This window comes from Crocodylus siamensis, chromosome 8, assembly GCF_052110815.1.
Source record: "Crocodylus siamensis isolate JL-2025a chromosome 8, ASM5211081v1, whole genome shotgun sequence".
Taxonomy (NCBI): Eukaryota; Metazoa; Chordata; order Crocodylia; family Crocodylidae; genus Crocodylus; species Crocodylus siamensis.
In genome coordinates this window covers 52,495,711-52,508,878 of record NC_143402.1, presented here as the reverse complement: position 1 = coordinate 52,508,878, position 13,168 = coordinate 52,495,711, and the positions used below count along the sequence as shown (strand labels likewise).

The 13,168-nt window shown below is 56.5% G+C and overlaps 1 protein-coding gene across 1 annotated transcript in view; it reads right to left on the bottom strand.

The window, feature by feature from the left end:
• Positions 1-295: 295 nt before the first annotated feature.
• CACNA1F (calcium voltage-gated channel subunit alpha1 F) overlaps positions 296-13,168 on the bottom strand; it is a 39,353-nt gene continuing 26,480 nt past the window's right edge. Inside the window, exons 34-48 of the mRNA XM_090061549.1 lie at positions 12,207-12,272; positions 11,934-12,025; positions 10,570-10,729; positions 9,529-9,656; positions 8,728-8,824; positions 8,244-8,346; positions 8,029-8,130; positions 7,641-7,771; positions 6,591-6,689; positions 5,986-6,071; positions 5,187-5,324; positions 4,756-4,874; positions 4,368-4,480; positions 3,898-4,143; positions 296-2,936 (exon numbers count right to left, since the gene is read on the bottom strand). Of these exons, the coding sequence (XP_089917675.1) occupies positions 2,673-2,936; positions 3,898-4,143; positions 4,368-4,480; positions 4,756-4,874; positions 5,187-5,324; positions 5,986-6,071; positions 6,591-6,689; positions 7,641-7,771; positions 8,029-8,130; positions 8,244-8,346; positions 8,728-8,824; positions 9,529-9,656; positions 10,570-10,729; positions 11,934-12,025; positions 12,207-12,272 (1,944 nt within the window). The 3' untranslated portion in view covers positions 296-2,672. The remainder of the gene's footprint in view (positions 2,937-3,897; positions 4,144-4,367; positions 4,481-4,755; positions 4,875-5,186; positions 5,325-5,985; positions 6,072-6,590; positions 6,690-7,640; positions 7,772-8,028; positions 8,131-8,243; positions 8,347-8,727; positions 8,825-9,528; positions 9,657-10,569; positions 10,730-11,933; positions 12,026-12,206; positions 12,273-13,168) is intronic.

Below are 13,168 nucleotides of genomic sequence, written 5' to 3'. Positions count from 1 at the left end.
GGAGAGTAGGTTTAAATTAGACATCCACAAGAACTACTTCACAGTTAGGGCGGCTAGGAGCTGGAACCAACTTTCTAGGGAAGTGGTGCTGGCTCCTACCCTGGGGATCTTTTAGAAGAGGCTTGATACCTACCTGGCTGGACTCATTTGAGTCCAGTTTTTTCTCCTGCCCAGGCGGGGGGAGGTCAGACTTGAAGATCTACAAGTTCCCTTCTGACCCTACTTCTATGATTCTATGAGTCCTGTAGATCTTAAGTCCAACCCCCTGCCTGGGCAGGAGAAAAAACTGGGCTCAAATGATCCCAGCTAGGTAGGCATCAAGCTTTCTCTTAAAGACCCCCAGGGTAGAAGCCACCACCGCTTCCCTTCTCCAATTTCCCAGAAGTTGAGAAATTATGGAAGAAAAACCTGAAATCTTCCCCCTCCCCCCCCCCTACATTTTACTGGGAAATGTAGAATGAATTAATGAACAGTGAAAGGGGGATTTATTTAGGGGAAATTGTCCTGATTTTTTTTAAAGGGAAAAATGAATGTTTTTGTGGGAAATGCTCCAGTAGTCATTAGAGGAAAAAAGCTGAGGGGAAAGAAATGGTGTGGGGGATTAAAAATAATTTTAAAAAGCCTTTTGCAAGGCAGGGAATCCATTTTTTGGGTAAGAAATCCTTTGCAGGGAGGGACTCCATTTTTTAGGGGGTTCCCTCCCAAGTCCCAACACTTTTCCAGGAAAAAAAAAAAATGATTTGTTGGTTGATGGAGGGACACCCCCCCCCCAGTTTTTGCCATTAAACTGGTAAAACAGTGTAGTGGGGAGGGAAAGGAATAGAATTTGGGGAAGTAAGGCAAAAATAAAAGGGAAACTTGCGGGGGAAAAGAATGAAGCACCTGCTGAAATTCTCCTCAGAGAGGTTTTGGATGGGAAAGAAGGAAGATTCCAAGTTTTCCACAGAGCAATTTAAGAGGGAAAAATAGAAGAAAGAGAAAGAAAAAAGCCTGGATATTTCCTCAGAGAAGATTTTGGAGGGAAGGGGGTAGTGCAGAATTTTTTCCTCAAGGAAATTCAAAGTGGGAGAAAAAAAAGTTTCCTCGGAAACTTGGGAAAGAAAAGTAGGGAACAAAATGGAAAGGAAAAGTCCTGAATTTTCTTCAGTGATGTTTTGGAGGGGAATAAGGAAAGAAGGAAAACTCTAAATTTGTCAAGAGCAATCTGAGCAGAAAAACAGAGTAAGCAAGAAACCCCCCCCCCACCCAACTTTTCCTCAGAAAATTGTTGGAAGGAAAAAAGAAAAAAAGATAAACCCAAACCCAGAATGTTCTTCGGATAAATTTTGGAGAGCGGGAAAAACCCTGAATTTTCCCGAGAAACCCCCAGAGTTTTCCTCAGAGGAAAATTAAATCAGAGATGTTGTAAGGAACCACCCAGCAAAAACAAAAAAATCCACCCACCCCCTCCTTCCTATCAGGGTTTCCCTCCCCCCCCGACAAAAATGGGCATTTTGGAGGGAAGAGGGGGAGGGGAAAAATGAGTTTTTCCCTCAGGAAAACTATGGAAATGTCTGTTTAGGGAATTGAGGAGGTAAGGAAATGCAATTACTTAAACCAGATTCTTTTAGGGGTGAGGGTGGAAAGATCAGATAAAAATAAAGACGTGTTTGCATGTGTTTTTAGTGGGGAGAGGGGAAAATCTCCATTTTTTTAAATGTTTTCATGGGGAAAAATATCCAGAGAGGGATTGGAGGGGCTGGCAATTGCAGCCCATCACTCAACCATAGCCCCACCCCCAGTGTTGCCAAGGTGACCCCTGCCCCTTCTGTAGCTATGCCCATCTCCTTACTAAGGCAACAGAGCTCTATCTCCCTAACCCGACCCATACCGCTGCCACAGGGTGGCCATGCTCACTCCCTTCAAAGCTTTGGGGTGGAACCCAGATGTGCAACGCTCCTCCCCCACCGCCGTACAGAAGGTGGGGGTGCAGTCCTGGCACCGGGGGGGGCGGGGTTCCAGCCCTTCCCCCTTGCCCCAAGAGCAGCACAAGCCAAGACCCCACCACACCTCAGCCCAGCAACTCCTTCCCAGGTGGGTCTAGTACTTGCCCCCCCAACCAGTAATCCCCGTCCACCACAAGACAGACTTCCACAGACAGGCCTTTAGTGCTACCTCTTTATTGACAAGAGAGTCAGGTACATCATCACCCAACAGTGCGCCCAGTAGAGACACCAGTCTTCCTGGGAACGTTCCTATGTCCCCAGCATTCACACTGCTCTGTACTGGAATCCCCCAGTTGCAACCCAGTGGCCCCAGTACAGGCACTGGTCTATACTGGAAATTCCCCAAGTCCCCAGTATGGACACTGATCTGTACTTGAACGCTCTCAATTCCCCACAGGGAGTCCAGGACAGACCCATCTGTACTGGAACCCCACCTCTCCAGTGAGCCCAGTACAAGCACTTGTCTGTTTTGGAATGCTTTCATGCCCCTAGTATGGACTCTGGTTTGTACTGAAATGCCCCCAGTGAGTCTAGGACAGGCATTAGTCTGTATTAGAACCCTCCCAATTCCACCCCAGTGGGCCCAGTACAGCCACTGGTTCACACTGTGGGCCTCCAACAGAGAAGGAAGTGGGGACACTGACTACCTCAAGCCCTGGCTGTGGCTGAATTTGGGGTGGTGCAAACTCAGGGAGCAGCCACACAGGCCATCTCATCAGCCAGCTCATCCTCAGCTGGGGGCCGTGGGGGCTCATCATCACTGTACAGGGCACTGCCAGGGGGCTCAGGGGCAGAGGGCCCCCCTGGGGCCAGGCGCTGGCCCAGCAGGTCACAGGCAGCGCTCTCCATTTCGGCTGGTGTGAGGTGGCAGGCATCCGCAATCTCCCGCTTGGCCACGGCCACAAACTTGGGGTCCTGGGCATAGAGCCCCAGTCCCTCTGAGATCAGCACCTGGGGGGGAGGCAGAGAAATTAGGGGTCAGGGTCCTCCCATAGACTCTGTAGCCCATCCAAGTCTCCATATACCCACAGCCCTTGTATACCACATATATGCCCTACTTTGACCCTCCAGATACAGGGGAGAAGGGTGAAATCAGGAACTGAGGGGCACAGCCACCTACCTCAGCCCTGCAACAACTTCCTATATACCTCCCAGCCCCCCATATACTTTCAGCTTCAACCCCTGCCAGATTCATATCCCCTGCCTCCGCCCCAGAGCAGAGAGGGAACCCAAGCATCCAGGTTTCCAGCTCCTCCTCCCTCTGCTGTGGCATGGAACCCTGGTGTCCTGACTTCTAAAGCCCCCAACCACAGGGTTGGCCCTGTGTGTCCCTCCACCCCAACTCTTCCACCAAGGGCCAGGCCCTGCCCCAACCCCACACCCCTAATCAGAGCCAAATTGGGTCTATGCATCCCATCAGTACCCCCACTTATCCCAGCCTGCCCCCAAATCAAACCCTGAACTCTGCCCTGGCCCCCCATCTAAGATTAGGCCCTATCCCCTGTCCCAGCTTCAAACCCTACCCGCAAGATCAGGACCAGCCCCTTGCCCTGGCCCTCTCCACCAGGGTCTGGGCCTCCCTCCAATCCCAGCCCCATCCCCACAAACAGACCATGCCCCTGGCCCCACCCCCCAGGACAAGACTAAATCCCCTTTCCTAGCCCCAGCACTTGGATCAGGACCCCCCACCCAATCCCAGCACTACCCTCAGGGTTAGGCCAGGCTCTGCCATAGCCTCACCCCCAGAATCAGCCCCTGCCCCCCATCACAGCCCCATCCCCAGAAATAGGCCACACCCCCAGAAACAGGCCTGCCCTAGCTTCATCCCCCAGGGCTAGGCCTCATCCTGCTGTAGCCCCACCCCCAGAACCAGGCCTCACCCCCAATCCCAGAGCTGCTCCTCTATACTCACAGCCTCCACCAGGCTGTCAGCACTGTCACGGGCAGCCCCATAGTGGGGCAAGCGCAGACGGGTATAGCCAGGGTCAGGCAGCAGCCAGCGGGTGGTACCAGAGGGTGGAGGGGGTGAGGGGGGCCCCCCTTCTTCCACCAGCAGCAGTGGAGCATAGAGCAGGCAACCACGGGCAGGGGGTGGGGGGGCTGCCCATGAATGCAGCCACCCCCCCCCAGGTGGCCCCCCCCACGGCCCTCCATAGCCCTGCAGAGAAGGGTGGCATGAGAGGCTGTCACATGCACATATGTGAGGCATCCTGGGCTGCTCCTATCCCCCCCTAGCACAAGGGCCCACCCCATTGCATGAATGTGTGGAGCTGCCGGCCCCATAGCATCTCACACAGCAGGTGTGGGTAGATGTCCTCACACCAGGCCTCCTGCCTCTCACAGACCTGCCACACACCATGAGTTCTTCCCCCTCCCCTGTACCTGTGTGAGGGACTGGTGAGAGGGCATGGCCTGGTGGTACATGCCCGGAATTGGCAGGTCCTCACAGCTCTCCTGGCGCCGCAAGCACTGGATAGGGAAGGCAGGCTTCCGGCCTGTGGAGGAGTGGCCCCATCCCCTGGCTCAGGCTCTGCCCCCAACTAGCCCCCTGGGTAGCTCCTTGGCCCCATCCTTTTCCTGACTCCCTAGTCCTGTCCACCCAGCGATGTAGTCCCATCCACTGAGGCTCTGGTTTACTCAGGCCCCACCCACCCCTCACCTTTTAGCTCTTAGCCATGTCCCACCAGCCTCACCTCTTCCACACAGCCTTGCCTATCCCCTCCTCCTCCAGACCCTGCCCCTCTCCCTGGGACCCCACCTCCTCCTTCACCTGCGGGGGTGGGAGGCAGGAGCCTTCGGTGCTTGCCCATTCGCTGAGGGGGCAGGGAACCCCTAGAGGGTGGGTCCCAACGTCGTCGTCGGAGAGGAGGGTCCTCCATGCAGGACTGACTGCAGACAGATATAGGGACATTGGGGTGGGGGGGGTCAGCCACTATCCCAAAATGCTTTGTACCCAAGTTATTGTCTAGCCCCCAACCATGCCCTTCCAAGAGTCAAGATGTGAACCCAGGTATGGGGTGGGGGGGAGGGGCACAAGGGAGGACAGAAAGCCACTTCCTGTCCTAAACAGGATGCAAGAAGATGTTCTAGGCAGCTGCCCCCTCCCAACAGCTGAGCACGCCAAAGTCTTCCCGATGGGATGTTAGACTCAGCCACTCCCCAGCTCCCCCACCTCAGAGGTGGGCGCATCTGGAGCCTCACCGGTTCCGGGAGGCCTGGCTCTCAGAGTCCTCATCCCAGCTGTAGAAGCCCTGCTCCTCTGCTGTCTCCTCACTGTACTCTTCCAGGGTGGGGGTCTCCTCCGGTATGGTGGGGGTCTTGCAGCTTCCCTCAGAGTTCCTCCCGGATGGATGCATGGATATTAGGGAACCCAGGCATCTGGGCTCCTGGTCTACCCCCCACCCTGCTCTAACCACTCAGCAGCTCTTCCACTCCCACAGAATCCAGGCTTTCAGCACCTGACTCTGCTCTAACCCACATGACCTCATTCTGCTCTCAAAGCTGGGACTGAACCCAGATGTCCAGGCTCCCAGGCCCTCCCTGGTCCAACCCTACACTCCCCTCCCAGAATGTATCCAGGTCCCCAGCCCCTCCCCTTCCACAGCCAGGACAGAACCAGATGTCTGGACTCCCAGCCTGCCCTGCTCTAACCCACAAATCCCTACTCCCAGAGAACCCAGGAATCTGGGCTTCCAACCCCCCTGCTTTAGCTTCCCCAAGCCCCCTCCCCTCCCAGAGAACCCTGCTGTCCGGATCCCCAGTCCCCCTGCTCTAACCCACCAGCCTGCCCCCCAACAAGAACGCAGACATCCGTGCCCCCTGCTTTAAACCAACCAGGACCCCACCCAGAGACCCCAGACATCCAAGTCTGTCTGCTCTAAACCCACCATCCCCCTTCCACCTTCTTCAAGACCCATCCAGGTTCCCAGAAAACCCAAGCACCTGGGCTCCTAGCTCTGCCCCACCCAGTCTGGGGTGAACTGTAGTGTCTGTGCAGTACCTGCTGGACCGGCGCCACTGCAACCCGTGGGAAGGTGGCTGGGCCATGTCCTCAGCCCTGGTCTCTCCTCCCTCATCACAGGGCCCCTGTAGGGGCGGAGCTAGGCTAGCGCAGGAAGAGACCCACAAGCCCCCCAGCCCCCCAGGGGATGGGACTTGTGCCAGAGAGGCAGCTAGGAGGGGTCCCCTGTATGGCCCCTCAGGGTCCTGCAAGGAAAGGGGGGACATTAGGTAGCAAGCAGAGGGGTGGGACTAGCAGCAGGGCCAGGCTCCAGGATCAGGGCCCTTGGGGTTACGGTAGGGACAGAGGTTAATTTGAGTCTGGGGGCGGGGCTTGGTTTAGGGAGGTAGGATTTCTGGGGATGGGGCCTATAGTGGGCAGGCCCTGGCTGAGGGAAGTGGAGCCTGTGTCTGGGGGCAGTGCCTGGCTTGGAGGTGGAGCTTGCCTGGCATTGGGGCCTGGCTGAGGCTTGTGTCTGGAGGCAGACCTGGCTCAGGGAGGTGCAGCCTGTCCCTGAGGGCACTGACTATCCCAGGGAAGTGGTCTTCCACCTGGAGGTGTGGCCTGATTCAGATAGCAGAGCCTGGCTGAGGGGTGGGTCTCACCTCATAGGGCCCATTCTCATCACTGGCCCCCTCCTCGTCCAGGTCTGACAGCGCCCGTCGCATCTCAGGGGCCAGGTCCTGCAGTGTCCGCAGCCCAGCCTGGGAGTGGGGGGGCAGGGCGGAGAATGTGGTGAGGCTGAGGGACTCCACAGGACATCCCACCCCCGCTCAGCCCAGTCAGGGACCCCACAGAATGCCACACCTCCCCCCCCCCCCCAGCTCAGCTCAGTGAGAGACTCCATCCCTGCCAGACAGGACCCTGAAGCGCAGTCCCCCTGCTCCATTTAGGCGGTACCAGAGTCCCCTGTGGGGCTGTGGGGGAGGGAGTGCATGTGGGGATCAAGGGTATGTGGCTGCTTGGGGAGGGTGAGTGCAGCTGTGTGGGCATCCCCAAGTGGGGGGTTCTGTGTGTGGTGATGCTTTCCTCTCCCCAGCACGGAGCTGAAGGCAGCCTGGGAGGCTGCAACTGGGGGGTGGGGGGTTCCCTACATGAAGGTCCTTGGGGCACCTGGGGATGGTTGCTTTGGGAGGAGGTCCTGGGCATCCCCCAAGGTCGGTTCCCTATCTGGAAGAGCTGGGAGGCAGCCCCAGGAGGGGACATGGCTGGGGGAGGGGTCTAGAGGTCTTCAAGTTGGGATTCTTTTCTTGGAGGAGTTGGGGGTATCTCTGAGGGTGGGTGAAGTAGTCCTGAGGGTGGTTCTAGGGGTCTCCAAATGGGACATTGGTTCCCCATCTGGAGAGGCAGCCTGGGGGGTTGACTGTGGAGGAGATTGTGGGGGTTGCCAAGGGGGGTTTCCTACCTATAGCTTTGGGGAGCAGTCCTGGGGGTGTGGCTGTGAAGGGTCCCCAAGGGTGATTCCCTACCTAGAGTTGCTGGAGTCTTCCATGGGAGGGGAAGGCTCTGGACCTCCCAATTTGGAGGTGCTAGGGGCATCCCCAGAGGGGGCATGGCTATGGGGGGGTACTGGAGCTCCCCACAGGAAGTTGTCTGGAGGTGTGGGGGACACCCTAGGGCACGGCTTTGGGGGCGGATCACTGGCAGGTTCTTACCTGTAGGGCACTGGAACAGCTGGGAGCAGCCTCGGAGCCCAGCAGCCCCTTCTCCTTGCGCTTCCGGAATTTGCGGAAATAGTCCTGGATTAGGAACGTGGCATAGAACTTCCCCACGGTGACTTCCTCCTCTGGGCAGGGTAAGGGAGAAAGGTGAAGTCAGGACACCTGGGTTTCCCCCAGCCTGGGAGGAGTCAGAGCAGGGTACAGCTGGGAGCGAGATACCTGGGTTCACTGGGAGGGGAGTGGGGTTGGGTAATAAGACCAGGGAGGGCTGGGACCCTGGACACCTGGGTTCTTTTGGAGGGGAGTGGGGCTGGTGGGGTAAAGCAAGTGGGGCTGTGAGCCCAGACACTTTGGTTCTCTGGGTGGGAGGTGGGGTCCTCACCCTCTGGAGGGGGTATGACCTCATCCAGGAGCTTAGGCTTGGTTCTTTTCCAGATCTTCTTGATGACACCACGAAGCTCCTTGTTGGCCACCTCCAGGTTCCCTGTGGTGGGGAGAGCAAGGGAGATATCAGCCGGGGGTGCTGTCTGTCCCTCAGGTGATTTCTGGGAACCACTGCTCCTATGATGCACCAGGGCTACTCCTCTGTGCCCCTACCTTCAGTCTTGATCTTGAGGGAGGTCCGGACAAGGGCGAAGAGGGTGGCATTGAAGGTGACAGTGCCGTCGGCATTGAGAGGCATGTTCATGGCCACCAGGCGCTGCAAGAGAAAACTCAGCCATCTGGGCCAGGCCCAGAGGAACCCCCCATTTCCCACCAGCTCAGAGAATCCAGACATTGGCTCCCAACACCCCATTCCAGCCCACTAGACCCCATTCCCCTCCCAGTGAACCTATGCATCTGGGTTCCAAGCCCCCCTGCTCTAACCCACAAGACTGAGCTCAGAGAAAACCAAGGCATCCATGAGAGAACTGAGAGCCTAGGCTCCCACCATCCTCTACCCGCCCCCCCCCAGCCCCCCTTCCCAGAGCTGGGGAAGGAACCCAAGCATCCAGGCTCTCAGGATCCCCTTGCTCTCACCCACCAGCCCCTGCTCCCCTCCCAGAAAACCCAGGCATCCAGAGAACCCAGGCTTCCAGACCTTGCAGGCCACACGGTGGGGGCAGAGTTTCCCAAAGCCAAGTGGGGGCTGGATGCGGCGCAGCAGGGTCACCACGTCCAGGTGTTTGATGCGGCCCCTGGGGATGCAGATCAGGGAGGCAGTTACGTTTGAGGCAGCTGGGGCTGCTGCTGCCCCCTGGTGGCCACTGGGAGTATGTTGAGGGGAGGGGCTGGCAGAAGACAGAAAAGCTTGGGAAGGGGAACTTTATGTAGGGGTGCGGCCTGTTCCTGGGAAAGGGTCACGCTTGGCCCAGTCAAGGTGGTGGGACTAGGACCTGGGGGCCTGGCCTGCCTCACACCAGACCAACTAACTCATGAAGATGGGCTGGGCTGGGGGCAGGATATGGAGTTGGGGTTGGGCTTGGCTCTGAGGGGTGGGGCCTACCTCCAAGGAAAAGCTTTCCCTGAGATCTCGCTCTGGGGATGGGGGGCCAGCTCCTGGGAAGCAGGGTTGGGGGATAGGCCTGGCTGGGTGTTGGGAGGGCAGGGCCTGGTCCTAGTGGGTGGGCTATGGATCTTGGGAGATGGAGCAGTTCTACTAGTGGGGTTATCTCTGAACAAAACCCACTTGAATTCATACAGGTGGTGGGTGCAGGGCCTAGATCCAAAGGTGGGGCCTGGTCCCAGAAGGCCTGGCCTAGATAGTGAGGGCAGGGTCTGTGCTGAGAGGGGAATGGGAGGGTGGGCTGGGGCTGACCTTGAACCACAGGGGTTGAAATAATCCAGGTGGTAAGAGCAGGGCTGGAGTAGGGTGGGGTTGAACCCAGTGGATGGGGCCTACCTGGCAGCAGGATCATATTCAGACCAGACCCGCTTGAACTCATCCAGGTGGTGGGGGCCCAGGATGCTCCAGTCTCGGGTCAAGTAGTCAAAATTGTCCATGATGACAGCCACAAACAGGTTGATGATCTGGGGGGGTGGGGTTGGAAGTCAGAGGTCATACATGTCCTCAACCCTCTCAAGGGAGCCTTGAGGAGGCAGTGTGTGTGTGTGTGGGCCGGGGAGGGGGGTTTCCCTGCAGGGATGAGGGGGGATTCCCAGTGAACAAGGAATGTTCCCAGGCTCTGGCTGGGGGTGACTCTAGGGGGCAATAAATGAGATCTCCAGGGGTTGGGGGTTTCAGAGGAGGGCCTGGAGCAGCCCTTGGAGCTGGGAGGGACCAAGGGTATCCCAGGACAGTGAGAAGCCCTTGGGTGGTGCTGGAAAATGGGGTCAGAGAGGGAGGGGTCTCTAGTGGTCAGAGTGTATGGGTGGCCCGGGGGGGTCCTGGGGCAGCTGTGGTTACCCAGAGTGGGTGGGGAGGTCCTGTGTGGTTTTAGAGAAGCTGGAAGAGGTAAAGCAAGGGGCCTGGGAGTGAGGATGCCTGGGTTCTCTAGGAGAGAAGTAAGGTCTAGGGGATAGATTTAGGTTAGAGAGTAGATTTAGGCTAGAGAGGGTAGATTTAGGCTAGATATCAGGAAGCGCTACTTCACTGTCAAGGTGGCTAGGATCTGGAACCAACTTCCAAGAGAAGCAGTGCTGGCTCCTACCCTGGGGGTCTTTAAGAGGAGGCTGGATGTACACCCTGCTGGGGTCATTTGACCCCAGTACTCTTTCCTGCCATGGCAGGGGATCGGACTAGATGATCTACTCAGGTCCCTTCCGACCCTAGAAACTATAGATTAAAGCAGGAAGGGATGGGAGCCTGGACACTTGGGTTTTCATGTTTTTGGAGAGGAGAGTAGGAGATAGTGGGTGAGAGCAGGGGGGCCGGAAACCTGGATGCCTGGGTTCTCTGGAAGCAGGGTGGGGACTGGGGGGTGAGAGGGCTCAAGGATCCCACCAGGAAGGCGCAGAGCATGAAGAAGCTGATGAAATAGGTGATAGCAAAGTTGCTGCCGCAGGAAAACTCCTCGCCAGGGCCGTAGTCAGACTCGCGGTCACAGCGCTTGCCAGGCAGGCTGGCCAGCATGATCTCCTGCCAGGCTTCTCCCGTCGCACACCTGAGAAAGGCAGGTTCAGAGTTTGGAGGCTAGCCCTGCCCATCCCCACTCAGGCACTGACATAAGCCAAGTTTTGGGGAGGAACAACTGGGGAATGTCCAAGTGGAGTGTTCTGGCCCTGCTCCCCCACTCCTTGCCTGCAGCCCAGTGACAGTGACAACCCAGCCACGCTCCCATGGTCCTCTCCCAAAGTAGGGAGAGAACCCAGGTATCCGGGCTTCCAGCCCCTGGGCTCTAACCCACCAGTCCCCTCCCAGAGAACTCAGCCCCCACCCCCACCTAATTCACTCTCAGCACAGGGAGAGAATGCAGGTACCCAGGCTCACAGCCCCCTTGCTCTCTGCACCAAGTCCCACCTCCCCTCCCGTAGCAGGTGTCCCCAGTAAGTGGAAGGGTCTCTAGAGAAAGGTGATCTCCCTGGGGAGGTGAAAAGGAATCAGGGGGTCCCCTAGAGGGTGTTAGGGGTTTCTGGAAGGTAGGTAGGAAGTAGGAATCCCCAGGAGCAAGGCAGCTTCTAGAAGTGGGGTGGGGCAGAGAGTGGGGGGGCATTGAAGGCACAGGGAGAGATGGAGTTTTCCTGGGGGGAGTTGAGGGGACCTTCATTTGTAAGTCTGGGGGATTCTGGTATGTCCCTAGAGACCTGAGGGTGTCTCTGGGGGTGCTCAGGGCCCCTAGGGGACTGACAGATCCTTGGTTGGGCTGGGGGCTTTAGCAGTCTTGGGGGTGCTGGGAAGGTTTCTGAGTGGGGCTGAGAGATCCCTATGGGATGCCTGTGGGGGGGCTTGGGGAGTCTCTGGATATCTCTTGGGGGACTTGGAGGTAACTGGGAGGGGCTGAGAAATTGGGGGGTCACTGAGGGGGTCCTGTGGAGGGTTCCTAGGAAGTAACTGGGGGACTGAGGGGGTCCCTAGGTGGTATTAGGGGCTCCCTGGGGGTGCTGGGCTGAGGGACCCCTGGAGGTCTCAGAGGTCGGGGGGTGGTCCTAGGGTGTGTCAGGAGGTTTCTGGAAGGAATTGGGGGCCTGGGAGATCCCTAAGACATGTCAGGGGACTGGGTGATCCCTGGGGTGTTTATTTAGGTTCCTAGGTGCTGTAAGGGTTCTGGGGTCCCTAAGGGGGCTGGGGGATTGCATGGGGTGTGGGGGATCCCCAGAGAGTCTCACAGGGTCCCTAAAGGGTGGCATGGAGCGGGGGATTCCCGGCACCTGAAGAGCAGCAGCACAGCCTGGGGAAAGGTCTGGAAGTTGTTGTTGCGGTTGATCTGGGTCCCATCTTGCAGTGCCACCTTCCCGAAGGTCTGCAGCACACACAGCTCACTGTGGAGTAAAAACCCTGCTTCCCCCCAAGCAGAGTCCCCTGCCTAACCTCTTACAGGCCTATGACATGTGACCAGTTCTGGAGAGCAGCAGCCAGGTATACTGCCATAGAAGGCCCCAGCAGGCCCTACCTCCCCATGCTCAGCCCCATCCCCTGCTCACCTGCATCCCGATGACAGCGTAGATGAAGAAGATCATGGCAATGAGGAGGGCAACATATGGCAATGCCTAGAAAGAAGAGAGGAAGAAAAGGAAGGGGTGAGGGGGACCCCAGTTCCAGCCTACCCCACTCTGCTTCACGGCCCTGCTCCCCTCCAGCTTCCCCCTACAGCCCTACTAGCTTCACCCTCTCCAGCAAGCCAGAACAATCTGATGACTCTGAAACTCATGCTAAGCTTGGGCCCACTCACAAAAGTTAAAATACAGAATAATAATGCTAACTGCATATTGCAAGAGGATGCGAGTTCATGGCTAAGCCATCCGAGAAGGAATAATGAAGTATCTCTTCCAGCTTATCTTGCTATATTCAGGATGATTTCAGGCAGACTCTTAGTTGTCTGGTGTCTAACCATATGAAATATCTATCCTTGATTAATTAGTATGGTAAATATTCTTTTTGTGACTAACTCGTGTTTATGTGCAGGAAGAGACATTCTCCATATGTAATTGATGTCTGCTCCTGATTTAGGATGTTTTTCCTGGCTGTTAATCAATTTGTTGATATATTTCAAACTGGGTAACCTCTTGTTACTGAAGAAGGTAACTCATTCAAATTAGAAATTTCTGATAACCAGTAATGAGCAGATTTTTTTCCTCTCAGTTACTGCTTGGGACTCTCTCTTGATTTACACAACTAAAATAATGCTTTGAAGATGCTAAACAAAGGGTAGAAAAAGGCAGTAAAACAGCAAACAGTGCACACTTCAAGAGTGAGAAATCTCTCTGACACCAGTTGCTGATGCACCTGACTTACTCGAGAAGTTGAAGAAAAACAGACCACCTCTTCGTTGCCTGTTCGGCAAGAAATCATCACCTTATAGCTAATTACTGGACTTTGATTGGGTTTGGGCTCACTTGACTTGATGTTAAATACTTGTCGTAAATAAAGCATTTCTGTCACTCAT